Genomic DNA, 16,108 nt, shown 5'->3' on the forward strand with positions numbered 1-16,108 from the left:
TAACGTCTACGGGAGTAAATTCAAAATTCCAATTGTTCGCGCTGAAAGTTATCGCTCTTGGTTCAGCCAATCATATTGACGAGAGTGAAATGCTGAAAAGATGGACGCGTTAACGTTGGGCTCGCACAGGTAAAGCCGATCGACAGATACAAATTTCCATGTATTTTTCGAAAAATGAAATGTCATGTCACGATTAATTATCTCTTGTTTTCCAGGCTGATCCACCTTGATCTCAAGGGTGCACCGCCGCGAACGTGCTACTTCGAAAAAGTACGTACTGTTGGTAAACGTTTCGCATTCTTACCGTACTATCGTAATTTGGAACATACATTGTTTTCCGCACGTAGTTTACTCAAAAAGCATAGACGCACTGCTTCACAGCAACCTCTGTTATTCGAAAAAATGAAAGCAATTCGCTGATTGGTTTTTCTCTTTTATATTCATTACGATGTCTATCATTCGAATTGAGCCTCGAATATCGATCGCACCGTCAGATAGTGCCGGACTGTTTGTTTATTCTCAGAAGAATCAACAACATAGATGAAGACTGTGTAATCAATCATTATTATAATTTACATGTCTAGATCTGTATAGTTTCATGTGTACCGATTCGCAAGTAGTATACAAGAAATATTTAAAATGCATTTGTTATTATAATTTGTTATTATAATTTGAATTTGAAGTTTATATAATAATAACATAACACTGACAGTCTCTGAATTTGAAAAAGCAAAAACATTTGTAAATTGTACCTTAGAATCCAATATAGCAATCTAATCTAACATTTACAGCTTTTTCCTCTCTTAAGAACATGGGGAGCTACCGGGTTATTGCTGGAATGGGAAGATACGTTCCCTTACAATCGAGAACTCTCACCAATAGGAAGCAACGGGCCGAGCAGCTTAACCAGTGGATACACAGTCCAGGAGGCTAGGCATATCCTGCAAATAGCGGGTGATTGTGGCTTGGCAGTTGTTCCGTTGGTACAAACTTTTGGTCATATGGAGGTATGAAAATACTTTACTTATTTCTATATCGCCTTACTTTATACTTTATCTATCATCTGATCATATTACTATTTCCAAAACCTTAAGAAGTACCAAATTAGTTTTAGTAAATGATGATTGATATTTCACAGTTTGTTCTAAAACATGACGAATGGAGATCCTTGCGAGAAGTAGAACCATTCCCAAGTTCTATCTGTCCGTCAAATCCAAGGACACTTCCAGTGGTGAAGTCCTTGATACGTCAGATTGTTAGTTTTCATCCGGACATACAATACCTGCACATAGGTTGCGATGAAGTATGGCATTTAGGCCTTTGTTCAGTCTGCACTAAACGGGCCGCGGCCAGCAAATATGGCAAATATTCTCTGTATCTGGAGCATATTCTGGCGATAGCCCAATATATACAGGAAACTTATCCATACTTAAAGATCATCATCTGGGATGATATGTTAAGATCAATAGACTTACAGGTTTTGAACGGTATCTTGATAACTTGTTAGCACCATTTGATTGCGCGAGTGTCTACATACAACCGATCTTTTATCTTGCAGAACATTACATTGGGAAATATGTGGAACCCATGGTCTGGCATTACAATCCCAGAGACAATTTCGCATTGCCCCATGGTATTATTTCGAGAAACATAAACAGACTAGGTTTAAGAACGATATACAAAGACAAATTTATTACGAGTTATGTATGTTTGTCAGGTCTGTGGGATAAGTTTAGCGCAGTTTTCCCCAATATCTGGGCAGCCACTGCATTCAAAGGCGCTACCGGTTCTGCACAACATATACCCATAATTCGACATCATATAAGCAATCATGAGAAATGGCTAGAGGAGCTGGGAGTTCATGTGAATAAAGTACACGAGTTTCGAGGTACAGCATTCACCGGTTGGTCAAGGTAACAATGAGGATTAGATTAAGAGAAGTTGTTAGGAAATGTTGCAATTTATCTCATTGATTGATTGAAATTTTAGGTACGATCACTATGCCACGATGTGTGAACTGTTGCCCACGGCGATACCGTCATTAGCTTTGTGTCTGAAAGTTTGGCTACATGGTTATTCAGAGCAGACGCATACACAGGTTGCAAAGAGTTTGGGTTACATCGATTATCCGTTGCACATAACACCACAGCCTAGACCAGTGCCGATACCTAGCAGTCTGCTTTTCCCGGGATGGCAAATAGCTGTTGGTATGGAGTGGTTCCTCAATTTCAAGACGAAGTTTCATAATATCGTGGCTAACGACCAGTAAGTGGAAAAATAACTTGACATGTTTAAGAAAAGAGTATTAAAGAGTATTTCTCTTAGAGTTTTTTAACACTGGTAACATAAAAAGAACTTATTTATATTTATATAAAATATAATTGGTCTCTGATAGAATTATGACGTGGATGAATCCATGGCAAGTGGCGAATAATTATACAAATCCTATGCAGTTGGAGAACTTGGTGCCTGCTTTTAAAGAGTGAGCATCTTTGCAATAATACCAAGCTGTATAAAAATATCGCTAGATGTACACTAGACATATATATGTCGCGTTGAAATAAGATATGATTTAAAATTTCACGAGAAAAATATCGTTTTTAATATAACTTTTTTTTTCCCCCAATTACGGACACAAACAACCTGTACATGTTCTGTGGTGATGATATTTTGAACAGGTTACTACTGGAATTGTCTTCCCTGGAGGGCTATTTGCGGGTTCAAATGGAAGCAATTTTCTTCTCATCGATGATCGAGGAATGGATTGGTACTAATATCCAGCCAATGAAAAGAAAATTAACAAAGCTAAAGCAAAGTACGGAGAATCAACTGAAGCTAAATAATCGTATGTAGTGCTTCTTTCTTTGAGAAATCTGCGATCTAACACATCGAGTGTGTAAAAATCAAAGCACGATTAGCGATTTGAAACAAAACAATCACCAACGATTCCATTAGATAGAAGGGGTTGTAACAATTGTTTACTAAGAATTAGACGATTGACTACATTTCTTGGACGTAGAGAAAAATTATTTTTGTATATATAGTAAGTAGTGTTATATATATATGAAATGTTAAACGTTCTATCAAACTTTTAACATAAATTTATTTTTAAAGAAGCGTTACTGGAAAATACAAACAAAAAGATATAGTTTCCTAACGAGAATGAATTATTATTTTAATACCGGATACAGAAAGCAAGAAAGTTTTACCGATACGAGAGATATTCTGTGATACTTGGCTATGGAAGGATAATTATGGTTCTCAATTGCAAAGGTTATTTGATGACGATAAAAAAATAATCAATATTTCATCCCTCAGTAGATTTTCCTATTAAGTACAAACATGAGAATTCAATAAAATCTTTTTTATTAGATAACTAAAATTGTGATTATATACACACATAGTAGGTTAAAAATATGAAGAAATTATATTGCAAATATATATATATATATATATATATATATATATATACTTGTAAATTAAGTTACATATTGTTACAGCCCATTTTTAAGCAATGTATAAGTACATGATATGTAACTCACGCATCCATTAATGAATATTATTGAAAATATTAATCATATGCATAAGTATATTTCATACTTTGTCATAGAATATAATTAAAGCAAACTTTTGGCTGTATTTGTATGTAGCCAAATATTCAACGTGATGTGCTCTACATATATTCCTACATATATTCCTTATATGTAATGGTTCTCATTCTACTTTCTAACGATGAATGGTATTATATTAATCTACATATGTAGGTGTGCGCGCGCGTGTGTATAATCGTAACAATGTTTCTCCTTAATAAAACGTATGAAGAAATAAGAGTATAAACGTAAGGGGTAGAATGAAATAATGATGAAATAATTATGATTACGAATAAATCAGATCGCATATCATACATGTTTATATGTTTTCTATTTGCATTCTTACATAATGCTTTTGATGTCGGGGAATATTAACGCGTGAGTGTATCTTTCGTATGTTTATAGTATCTCTCGTATGTTTATACAAAGCCATGTAACCTACGAGCTGTCAGTTCATATTACCATGTCAAAAGTTAAAGAACGTGATGAGCAAGAGGCTTTAAAATTGGACGAATATTATAAGCGAACTTTGATGAGCGTCAGACCATACATATCGAATTTGAGTTCTTTGGAAGAAGCGCATTTGTGCAAGATTTGGTTCGACAAGCTGAATGCTACTATTTCACAACGTACTTTGAGGAATGAATATTTGTTAGAGCTTTCGCGCCAATTAAAAGTCGGTACGCTCGAAGGAATATTCAGAACTCAACCACCCGATGACTTGTTAATGCCGTTATCATCGTCCCGTCATATGGTATTTCATTTATATATATATATATTCATCTTTTTTTAAGACCATAAAATTGTTCATCTCAAAAATATTTCCAAACATAACATATATTCCAAGAACAAACCCATTTTTGTCAAAGCAATGGATTGTAAAGGATTTTTGAGACGTTTTTGAAGTATTTGGTAATACATAGAAACAATGTATGTGGTTGTGTGTACACATATGATGTATGGAGAGAGAAATTACTATATATTTGTTTAAAATTATATATAGTAAATATTAGTCAAAATATACTTGTCTACATCATTCCAATTTTCACTTTTATTAGGTTTGCATTAGTTCATCTTTGAGTAGCGAATTGTCTGATCATGATAGAAACCATCATAATTATTTAATGCTTAAGAGGAAATCAAGCCAAAAAAACCATTTACAAAACAGAATAAGACTACATGATTCTGAGTCGACAACTTACATGAATTCGCAAGCATGTTGTCATAACGGAAATGCCATAGAAAGAAATCACCTAAAGCTTTACAAACATCGTATCGATATGTTAACTGTCGCTCTCGACAATTTTCGGATTCAGAATGAGCAATTGAAACACGAATTAGAGAAACATCAGAATAATACGGTGGACAATAAAGAATCTCAACTACGAAATCATGTTAAACAGCTAACGAACCGAGCACAGAGTCAGAGTCTTATATGGAAAATCAGATCGCTTAAGAAAACTATCGCAAAACTAAGAAGATTGAACAGCAGCGTGGAGAACGTTTATAAAAAGAAATTACAGCATGTCGTCAAAGTATTGGAAAATAATTTATTATTGAAAAATATTACTATTATTCGTAAGTTTCTCTTTTAATATATATATAATGGTGTTTTATAATTTATATATATACGACGTTACAGAATAAGAATCTAGAAATCAAAGTTTTGCAACTACAATTTCAAGAGCAGACGAACGATTTATTTTTGTCTCTGTGTTCAGAGAAACAAAATGAACTACACAGCTTGGTATCATCTTTAGAGAAAAGATATAAGGCACTTTTAATAAATGCTGATACTGCCATTGAAAATCAGCGAAAAGAATACATGACGGTATTCTTTATTCATAATATCATTTTTGTTGTACATTTGCTGTTAAAATTACTATTTTTAGTATTAGGGACATCTCTCACAGATGAATTATATTAATAATTTCTTTCTATTTTTTATATGTGATTTATCGCTATATTTCTGGTGTGCATAATTAACATTCACGATATGAATACACTATACTTTTAGAAAATAGCCACACTCGAAGCTGAATTGTGCCATTTGAGAAACAATCTTCGAATCAAGTCAGAACACATGTGATCGCATGCAATTACGTTCTATCTTATTTAATATGATTTTATATATACTTACCGTTATCGATCAAAGGATTGTGTAAGATTTTTATTATCTATTTATAAAGAGGGTGCATTTAGAATCAAAGAAGATAATTGATTCTTCAAGAAAAAACAAGAGGTATATTGAACATCAAGTCATTTGAAACGTGTCAAAAATGGCGGGTGAAATAGAAAGGTAACGCATTTCGGGACGTACTCTGATGGTAAAATAGGCTGGAGTTTGGAACTCGGGAGTCTCGAACTGTATCGGATCATGTGTTGGTCTCCATGGCAACTGTCAACATAATTGAACATAATATTGTGCACTCGAGTCGTTTATATACGATACATAATAAGAATACTTATATTAATTAAATTATGTGTGTGTGAGTGATCGCATATTAGTACGTAGTACAAATTGTGCAGTGTAATATGACAAGTGAACAATGAGTCTATATTTTGACATACGTGTGCAAAATCCTGAAACTGCTTCGATAAGTTCATTTGTCGCTTGGCATAATAATTACCCATTGTTAGCTGTCGCTGCATATTCCCAAGATAAGGGCGGTTTTGTAACCATCTATGACGACCAGGGTGAACCCGTGCAGGATGTTGAGTCGTCAGGACACGCTGTGGCACAAATCACTGCGCTCGGATGGCATCCTGAAAGGACATGGCTAGCGGCAGGATGGGAGAGTGGAGAGTTGCGAGTCAGTGTTCCCTTGGCAAGCTTTGAATTAGAATTGTCCCTGTTTGTCAGATGAACATAATAGAAAGAATTTGTACAATTATCTTCAGATATGGCCAGGAGATACTGGCAGCCAAGAATTCAGTGTAATTGTAACTCCCCATCGAGATCCCATTACAGTTCTACAATGGAGTCAATTTGGTGGTCGCTTGGTATCTGCTGACACTGGTGGATCTATAGTTGGCTGGAAAATAGACTCCAGAGGGCAGCTTCTTATGACATTTCATCACGAGTTAAAAGAGTCTTTTACACAAATTGCATTTAAGACAGCTCCTCCAAAACCAGCTATCGATATTAGGTCAGTACCTATGATTTGCTTGAACAAATGACTTGAGAATTACATTCTGCTTTTTATTCTATCTTGTTTACGTTCTATCTCAAATGCCGTAAGCTGAAACCTCCAAAAATATTGGTCTGAGAAAAGTATCTTTAAGAAATAAATACATCTAACAGATGGAAAAGAAGGGAGTGTTAAATTAAAGTTGCATAAAAAGGAGTCCTTTTTTAGTTAAAAACTTAACAATTTCATCTTCCTTCTCAGTTATTTCATTAGAATCAGGATTTTGAGCAATTGATGGCTTGCAGTGGTTTGGCAAAGGCAGCGGTGGCAGGTGATGAGCGAGCTTTGGACCTGTTTAGTTCCTGGCGGCCAAGAACCGCCGCACCAACGGCTGTTCCGACTCAACGTGACAACCATGCATTCTACATCGGCACCGCAAATGGCACCATATATTTTGTTGATGTTCAAGGGCAGTGCAAGGAAGTATTCAGTACCGACGGTGCGGGACTACATTGTCTGTTGCATCACCAGACCAGAGACTCGATTATCGTCATGACGGAGGGATTGAACATCGGACACTTTCAAGCGGATCCAGTCAGCGGGGAGCTCATCGAACTAACGAAGGTGCCGATGGCAATGTCACGAATACGTTTCGTTTATCTCTGAAGTATCTATCTGTAGAATCAGTCGGTGTGTAATTGTGTGACATCACATTGTCGCGTGAAATACTGTTTTTAGGTAAAACTGAGCGGCAGGAACGACACATCACGCACGAGCAGCGCCACTCTATGTTGGATCAGTGGGAACACCTTGGCCGTGCTTACAGGTGAGCTTGCTGTACGTTGCTGGGATCTTCACACCGGCGACACGTACGTTCTGTCGCCCCCGGATTCGTCCAGCGGAAACATCGCCACTCCTCAAGAAATGTGCACCAGCTTGGCGTTCTGCAAGGCGAATGGTAACGTCCGCTTCGAAACCGACGTTATTGTTGGCTGGAACGAATTTCGAGGCAAGTCGGGTAACGTTTCAAATCCTCAGACACTTTGGCCGCCGGCACCAATTTGGGAACGATCTACCTGTGGAAGCGTAAAAACGTGTCCGAGTGCGACGAGAAGGCGTGGCCGAGCGTGCCGGAGTCCTGCGCGATCCACGGGACGGTGAAGCAGCTGGCATGGGGCACCAGCCTGTCGCGGAATTCCCTCCTGGCAGTGAACTGCATCACCAATGTCTTCGTCCTGCATCAGCAGCCGATGTGCGCCGTGTACAACGATGGTGTTTGCGCGAGTCAGCTCACCCCCACGCAGATCCTCCTCGAGCTGGACGAACAGACGTACATGCTGAAGACGGAGATTCAGGTACAGGTGGTCGCGGTAACGAAGGAATACGTCGCCGTTTCGTCCGGCCGGCAAATAATCGTGAACCGCATCAACCGGGGCTCCAATCTGAACACGACTTTATTGACGACCTTCAGCTGCGACACGGAGAAGATGCTGATCTACGAGCACACGTTGATCGTGTTGACCCCGATGATCATTCAATTGCGATCCGTGGAAGGCTCCGTCATTCAAACGCTCCCCACCCTGCCGGAAGAGGGTGAACCGATCACGATGGAGTTGACAGGTAATTATCGACTGAAAACGGTGACAGTTCGGAATTAAAAGCTTCAGGATCCAACGTCGAAGTATCACTTGCGAAGTATATTGCGATCTCACGATTCTCATCGTCCGCAGGACCATATTTGACCGTAGCGTCGTTAAACGGCATCCTGAAGATCTGGGATTTAGGTAAGCGCGAGGCTAAACTGCACACCCGAGCTATGGCAACGTACGAGGCGATCAGCGATTTCGCCGAGATCATCGAGGCCAGATGTAACGCGGACTGTCATTGCGTATCCATCACCGTCGCCATGGCCAACCTCATGCCCAGCTCGGTCTTGTACGTTTGGGACATCGAAAGTGATCAGATCCATGAATTTGATTTCGGAGAGTCGGACGATATCATCGATGACGACACCATGCTGTAAGTAAGAAACATTTCGGTATCTTGCGCCAAGTGTTTCCTTTTACCTGTTTTTCTCCAAGAAAAAGTTCTTTCGTACAGACGTCGGAATACACAATGGATTTAATGCAGAACATTATGTCGACATCGCACATGCACCGGTAATAACATCAAGGTCTAATGCGCATCCTCTTCCCCAGGACCGCACAATGCAGAGGAAGATTGGTCACCGCGCACTGCTGGGACGTGGAGGACCCTAGGCTGTTGGTGTGTCGAGCTCAGAGACTGGAAAACCGTGACTCTAAGAACAAGGGCGGTAATCAGGTAACGTCCCATTGGACCCACCGTTTGATCGACGTACGATCGACGACCCGCTGCCTTTTCCTTCGCAGGTTGCTTCTGTGGTATTGGTGTCGTTATTCGCAACGTCGGACCACGGTATCGTCGTGCAGGACGTCAAGCCAATCGCCGACGAGAACTGCCGTTTGTTGGGTGTGCAGTCGCCGCACATTGTTATTCTGAATTCCGAGAAGAGTTTGGACAGGACGAGCAAGATAACGCGCTTGCTGATGAGGGACTTCGAAGAGCTGGGTGGCTGCGACTCCGCCACGAGGAAGGCGGTGATGGATTTCAGTTACCACATCAGCGTGGCGAACATGGACGAGGCCTTCAAGGCCATCAAGTCCATACAGAACGAGGCGGTCTGGAAGAGCCTGGCCAGGATGTGCGTGAAGACGAAGCAACTGAACATGGCTCTGCTCTGCCTGGGCCACATGAAGCAGGCCAGCGCCGCGCGGGCTCTTCGCGAAGCGATGCAGGACGAAACTCTGAGCTTGGAGGCGCAAGTGGGGATTCTGGCGGTCGAGCTTGGTCTTCATGTACGTTGAGTATATGTCGATCGAGTGTATGTTCCTCGATCGATCATTGCGATCGATCATTTTACCGCGAGTTTATCCAAGATACATCTCTGTGGTGCAGACCGACGCGGAACGTCTGTTTCGCGAAGCGAAGCGGCTGGACCTGCTGGGACGGCTGCTCGAGGCGCGGAACAAGTTCAAGGAAGCGATCGATCTAGCCAGCAACGAGAACAAGATTCGTGAGAAGACGAGTTATTACAATTACGCCCGCTCGCTGGAGCAGCAGGGTAAGGTGGCGGAGGCCATCGATATGTACACGAAAGCGGATTGTCATCGATTCGAGGTGCCGCGAATGCTCCTGACGAGACCTCGGGAGCTCCTTGCGTATCTTAATAACTCGGAAGAGCCGTGAGTGACGCGATATCACATATCGTTATCTTACATCAATTATAAAATATTCTACAAGGCTGGATCTGCGATAGGTGTATCGTAAACTACTAACCTTTGACTCTAAGCGCTAAATTGTAACGTAATTTCAAAAAAAGCATGTTCAGCGCTACCAGACGTCGCGATTCCTGAGACTCGTGCGTTATTGAAACTCTTGGCAGCGCGAGAAGCGCCTTTCGTCAGAAATTACGTTACTGACTTATCAGACCAGCTATTACAGATCCGATCTCATAATGTCTACAATGTCACGCAGGGAGATCAAAAACTGGCACGCTCAATACACCGAGTCGACGGGCGACATGGAGGCGGCCTTGCGTCTTTACGAGCAGGCGAAGGATACCCTGTCAATGACGAGGTTGCTCTGTTACTTCGGCCGGGAGGACGAGGTGTCCGAGCTGGTGATCAGAACGAGCCACGCCGCGTCTGCCTATCATCTCGCTGCGCATTACGAGTCTAAGAACAACGTGTCGCAAGCGATTCATTTCTACACAGTCGCTAAGGCTTATACGAACGCGATTCGACTATGCAAGGTGAGAGATTCGGCCGACGACTCATATAAACGAGTAGGTATTTCGTTCCTAAAGCACGGTCGAGAACATCGTTTGTTCGATTTGCTCGAAGAAGGAATACGAGAGGGGACACCGTCGTTTCCTTCAGAATATTCTTTTCTTATCTACAGGAACACGACATGCTGGAAGAGCTGTGGCCATTGGCTATATTAGCGCCGCGGCATTCGCAGATAGACGTCGCAAAGTTCTACGAGGACAACGACCAGTCTGATCGGGCGGTGTTGCTCTACCACAAGGCCGGTCTCTTGCACAAGGCTCTGGATGTCGCGTTCCGCACGCGGCAATACAGCGCGCTGCAGCTAATCATCGTGGACGTGAACGCGGATTCCGATCCGGCGCTGATACGGAAGTGCGCCGATTACTTCATGCAAAACGAGCAGATCGACAAGGCGGTGGATCTGCTCGCGACCGGCCGGGACTACCTGGCGGCTCTGGAGCTGATTCAACAGCACAACGTCGCGTTGAGCGAGGAGCTCGCGGAGAAGCTGACGCTCGAGAAAGGGAGCAATGACGATGCGGAGCACGAACGTCTGAGGATCTCCACCCTCGAGAGGACCGCGGAGATCGCCTTCGACCAGGGCAACTATCACCTAGCGACGAAGAAGTTCACCCAGGCCGGCAACAAGCTGCGCGCGATGAAGGCGTTGCTCAAGTCCGGCGACACCGAGAAGATCTGTTTCTTCGCGCAGGTCTCGAGGAACCGGGAGATCTACATCATGGCGGGCAATTATCTGCAGTCGTTGGACTGGCAGAATCAGCCGGAGGTCTTGAAGAACATCATCAGTTTCTACTCGAAGGGCAAGGCGATGGACCTGCTGGCGAACTTTTACGTGGCGTGCGCGCAGGTGGAGATCGACGAGTTTCAGAACTACGAGAAGGCGTTGGACGCCCTGAATCAGGCGAGCAGGTGCCTAACCAAGGTGGTGATGCCACGGGATTCGGATATTCACAAGCAAGCGGTGGAGCTGGTGAACAACAGGATGTCGGCGATCAAACGTTATCTGGACATTAAGAGGTAATTGCAAGATATGATTTCAATGAATGGTATCGGTCAGTTGGGGAGAATAAATGAAAAACTGACAGAAGATTGGCCGATATTTTGTTCTCGTGTGCTAAGGATGCTTATAGTTTCAAGACATGCAAGTACCAATTTTCTCATATGCACATCTAAAGGGAAATACACTTTTCATTGGGCAGATTGTTTGACAAAGGCGAGACAGAAACGGCGATGCAGCACGTCCGGCACCTGTTGGATTCCCAAGGGCCGAATCTGGAACAATCGGTGCGTCGTGGTGACCTGTTCGCGACCATTACGCAGCATTACGCCAATATAGGGGACACTGATAAAGCGTGGGCCACCATCGAGGAGTTGAAACGTTTGGTACCAGGTATCAATTTGAGTTATTACTTCAACGTGAATCTCCTTGAAGCGTTGGGCTACAAAATGAAGATGCAGCGGCAGGACAGTTCCGACAAGGACGATGGGATCGAGGAACTTTTGGGAGAATGAATCTCCGTTAAGGTCGCCTGTAAATTAACTAAAGAATTTGTAGATAGAATTGGCCTGGTAAATTTAGTCAGATTTAACGTATTCGTTGTTTACCGATAATGGGAAAATTCCGTCCATTTGTTGTCGTATGTTTACAGCAATGTTGCATCACATGTATAATGTAATATTACGATACTGCGATGGTGTGTCGCGCTGCAATGTTTCTGTTTAAGCTACGTTGCCGCAACTCTGCAGCAATATTGCAATAAGATTGTACAACTCTTCGGTGATACAAGGGGAGATATTTTTGCAATGCTTTTAGCATTATACGGAAGTTGGTGTATTGTAAATGAGAAGGAAATAAAGATATCTCTGAATTCAACGAACGTTTATTCATTTTTGTAAAAATCTTAGTAAAATATTGAGTATTATGTTATCTTGCGCCGCATAACTTTTAGAAAATTTGTCACATTTCAAAAAAGGAATGGCTTATAACATGCTTATGCAATAAATATGAATGTATAAAAGTTAGAAAGTACATTGTGTTAAACAATTGTCCTTTTGTTGCTTAATGAGCTAAAGTAACAATTATTTAACGTATCTTTCAAGTAATCTTCTTTTGCTTAGGTCGTCTTTTATTTAGATGTATGATCTAGTTAAAGAGGAAACTTTACAATAATTTTGTCATACTATTTTATTATACTTACTTAAATATATGTGGTGTGCGTGCAAGTTTGAGATAATGTATCGCCTATTTACATCTCACTGTCGAACGGTGTACAGCACCATAAAGAAGGACAATGACGTTTCCACGATCTTGAATGTTACGTATTTTTAATAAACGAAACGCAACAAAAAAGTCATTCTGTTTTTTATGCGCAACAAGTCCGTTTCATATACTTTTGCGAACATCTCAAGTGATGACCGCCATCTTCCAGCAGCAGTTATTCCGCAAGGTTTTATACTTCTTTTCATTATCATTAACAGCAATTTTTGTATCTTTACTGGCACCCAATACCAACAACTGCAATATCTACAAAACACACGTGAAGTTTTTTTTTTAATTGCATTGCGATAATAGAATAGTAATTGAAGTATTAAATTGACCGTCTTGACAAACTTCATCGTGAATTCTGGCGTTCGATGGATTTTGTTCATCCCATATTAGACCTTATTTCTGTCACAAAGTATACCACTTACACTTTAAAGAAAATACTCTCACTGCAATCTAACAGTTTCTGCGCCGGAAAGATATTAAGAAAGACGACAAACAAATGACCAGTAACATGAATCACGCATACGGTCAATTCCGCCATGTCAGCGTCGTGTATCGAAGTCAATCTCTCGAATAACTGTAATATAAGATTCGTATGGTAAGTTACTAAAGAAATGTTATAAAATTCTGGGGATTTAAAACGACGTTCTTATCTTATGATACAAAGGGCAAAATATCTTATTGTGATTACGAAGAAACGTGACTTACGCGTAGCAATACGACTGTGAGAATAAGTACCGCGAGCACGAGTTGCACTAGGCAGGAAGACGTGTAATATGAATTAATCATTTCAACAAATCTGTAACGAGAGGGAAAGTAACAGAAGTTAATTCAAAACATGACATGAAGTCAACGAGAGAAAGAAATCATTTCCAGATTTGCGATCTATAATCCACAAACTGAGTATACTAACTCAACGATATTTTTGTGACGTTCGACGCAATTTGCCACTTTCGACGACAGCACGTCGCTATCATTTGGAGCTGGTTTTATCAACGAATCAAACATATTTTCCAATCGATACCTGTAAAAGTATAAAAAGATAGCAATGACAATTGCAAGTAATTACGCAAATAATACGTTTTTTAATTATTATTATTATTTTTATTATTTTTATTATGTATATTTATTATTTATTTGTATTATTTATTTTTATTATTATTTATACATTTCTCCCGTTGTAATTTAGTGAGCATTGTATCACAAAGTGTAGTATACGAAACGGTAACCAGTTTTTCCTTCAATCAAACTCACTCGAGAACGGTGAACATGGCGCAGCCGTGCAGCAAGAAGGCGATGAAAAGCAGATCAGTAGCTAGGCCGATATTTAGACCGACGAAAGCAACCACGAAAATGTGCGTTATGATTGGAAAAAAATATTTCTCTTGATCGACAAAATATTCAGTTTTAAACGGCTGTTGCAACGGACGTGATTCGTTTAATGGTATAATGATGTCGAAGATGCGCGGCCAAAAGATAATTAAAATAAACATGCAGATGCTTGAGTAAATGAGCACTGAAAAAGATTCTTATGATTATTATGTAATTATATGTTGGCATATCATGACAATTTCATTTATAATCCACGTATCTGCGTGATGTAACTGCTGAATATATATAATTTCATTTTGTGGATAAATAAATTTCTATACTCGCGCTTTTTTTCATACCTATTAGAAATATGCCGTACATTCTGCCTTTTTCCACGAAATTTTGAATAATCTTCAGTTCCTCGGTAATCTGTATTGAATTCAAGTCGTCTTTGATGTGTCGTAATAAATCTTTTATCTGCAAAGATACAATTGGCAAAATTTGCGACTTGACATTTTTCTTCTTCACGAATAATCTAATAAACACGAATTGTGGCGATAGAAACTTACAATTTTCATATTTACCCAGCAAGTAATATACTTGGTCGCCCAAAGAAAGCAAATGGTTAACGGGGGAATGACTTCGACGATCAGATCGAACGTACATTTGGATGTCGAAAGTTTGGCTATCTGTGAAATATAAAAAAAATACTCAATATATTATATTATAAAAATAATCAGATGTAGGAAAATAATATCTGGTTATGTTTCGCCTTCGAGTAAAATTTGATGAGACAATTTAAAGAAAAGTTATCGATAGAAGTTAGTTGAATTTTGAAATATCGAGAAGATAATCGATCCTATATTTCGAAAAAATCGATCAAACATCGATTCATCGCTCGCGCGTCGTCCATCTTGGACTTTGTTCCGAAATGTGCTGACATGATTGAAATCTCTCATTTACGTTGCATATACAATGAATTTTCAATGTCATCGGTACTTTCAACACATTTTCGAGATACAGCTTTTATTAACAATCTCATAACGATGTTATACAATATGACAGAAGACTTTCTTCGAGAGTTGCTTTACGTTTTCTGTCAAAGCGGAATGTACCTGAACATAAGCGAAGGAAACGAGAAGAGCACACACGAACATTCTTACGAGGAATCTGATCGTAAAGTTGCAGTAAGGCCATTGACCGATCATTGTCATGAAAAACCGCGTGTTTGCGTAATGTGGATTTTCAAAGAAGTCCATCTCCGAATGACGGCTCGCTACTTTCTGACGGCGAAACGACAAGGCTGCCGAAGGCAGGTAACAAATTTCATTCCTGTGCTTCTATTCCATCGTCCATTATACAATTTAAATTTCTCTGCGTTTCGCCATCGACGTACATATATGTATAATATATGTAATTGTGTCGGTAAGATAATTTTGTGGTACATTTCGACGAGGGAAAAATAAGTAGACGAGAAAGAGAAAGAGAGAGAGAGAGTTGCGAGCGTCGTATGACCTGACGCGTGTGTTGCGTCGCGCGAACGGAAATATAATTTCTCCGAGCGGCACTTTCGGGAAAAATTCCTCACATCCCTTATCGATCTGCGATAAAGGAAAGTCCAGGTGACACCTGAGTGAAACCGGCAATCAACCACGTGATGGTTCACACCGCAATTCTTTGGCCATCTACTGCTGTAAGTAATTGTGTGATTACCATTTCGGTTTATGCGATATCATGCATAACGCATAGCAATCAGGTAATTTGTTCCAAGAACGGTGAAGTGAGTTGTCAAGAAACGCAGCGGTAACTCGCGTAACTTGTATCTTGTCGTGTCTTTGCGCCACTCAACTATTGTCCTCGTCCTTATTTTTGTCCTCGGTGAAACACGCAGGATATTCACACAGACATAAATTTCCTAATCGTAAAAATCTACGATTAAGC

The 16,108-nt window shown here is 40.4% G+C and overlaps 2 protein-coding genes across 5 annotated transcripts; one reads left to right on the forward strand and one right to left on the reverse strand.

The window, feature by feature from the left end:
- Positions 1-12,463, forward strand: LOC106752350 (intraflagellar transport protein 140 homolog). 4 transcript variants are annotated; one of them, XM_014633987.1, is made up of 19 exons: positions 1-129; positions 216-270; positions 792-1,007; positions 1,139-1,487; positions 1,559-1,633; positions 1,718-1,913; positions 1,990-2,265; positions 2,396-2,482; positions 2,679-2,845; positions 7,191-7,345; positions 7,460-7,679; positions 7,760-8,341; positions 8,452-8,740; positions 8,920-9,043; positions 9,112-9,597; positions 9,698-9,984; positions 10,277-10,553; positions 10,703-11,607; positions 11,790-12,463. In XM_014633987.1, exons 1-19 carry the CDS (start codon positions 101-103, stop codon positions 12,100-12,102), a joined length of 5,088 nt encoding a protein of 1,695 aa, XP_014489473.1. In that variant the 5' UTR covers positions 1-100; the 3' UTR covers positions 12,103-12,463. The 4 variants fall into 4 exon arrangements, with proteins under 4 accessions (XP_014489473.1, XP_014489474.1, XP_014489477.1 ...); XM_014633988.1 differs by lacking the exons at positions 1-129; positions 216-270; positions 792-1,007 and having other exon boundaries at positions 1,391-1,477; XM_014633991.1 differs by lacking the exons at positions 1-129; positions 216-270; positions 792-1,007; ... (4 more) ...; positions 2,396-2,482; positions 2,679-2,845 and adding exons at positions 4,611-5,125; positions 5,233-6,403; positions 6,492-6,739 and having other exon boundaries at positions 7,027-7,345.
- A 209-nt stretch (positions 12,464-12,672) lies between these two features.
- Positions 12,673-15,375, reverse strand: LOC106752267. Its single transcript, XM_014633837.1, has 8 exons — positions 15,283-15,375; positions 14,752-14,856; positions 14,527-14,644; positions 14,111-14,372; positions 13,770-13,880; positions 13,565-13,655; positions 13,282-13,433; positions 12,673-13,114 (listed from the first exon to the last, which is right to left on the reverse strand). The coding sequence occupies exons 1-8, from the start codon at positions 15,373-15,375 to the stop codon at positions 12,916-12,918; spliced, it is 1,131 nt and encodes a 376-aa protein (XP_014489323.1). The 3' UTR covers positions 12,673-12,915.
- Positions 15,376-16,108: the final 733 nt, after the last annotated feature.

The sequence above is a fragment of the Dinoponera quadriceps genome, unplaced genomic scaffold (genome assembly GCF_001313825.1).
Source record: "Dinoponera quadriceps isolate SergipeBrazil2010 unplaced genomic scaffold, ASM131382v1 scaffold248, whole genome shotgun sequence".
NCBI lineage: Eukaryota > Metazoa > Arthropoda > Insecta > Hymenoptera > Formicidae > Dinoponera > Dinoponera quadriceps.

Excerpts from the sequence above, each read along its gene's own strand:
- LOC106752350 (XM_014633987.1), top strand. The coding sequence starts at position 101 with ATGGACGCGTTAACGTTGGGCTCGCACAG. Across the intron at positions 130-215 it reads TTAACGTTGGGCTCGCACAG|GCTGATCCACCTTGATCTCA; the intron begins GTAAAGCCGATC and ends CTTGTTTTCCAG. Across the intron at positions 1,488-1,558 it reads AGACTTACAGGTTTTGAACG|AACATTACATTGGGAAATAT; the intron begins GTATCTTGATAA and ends TTTATCTTGCAG.
- LOC106752267 (XM_014633837.1), bottom strand. The coding sequence starts at position 15,375 with ATGATCGGTCAATGGCCTTACTGCAACTTTACGATCAGATTCCTCGTA. Across the intron at positions 14,857-15,282 it reads TTTCCTTCGCTTATGTTCAG|ATAGCCAAACTTTCGACATC; the intron begins GTACATTCCGCT and ends TATATTTCACAG. Across the intron at positions 13,656-13,769 it reads CGTCACAAAAATATCGTTGA|ATTTGTTGAAATGATTAATT; the intron begins GTTAGTATACTC and ends CTCTCGTTACAG.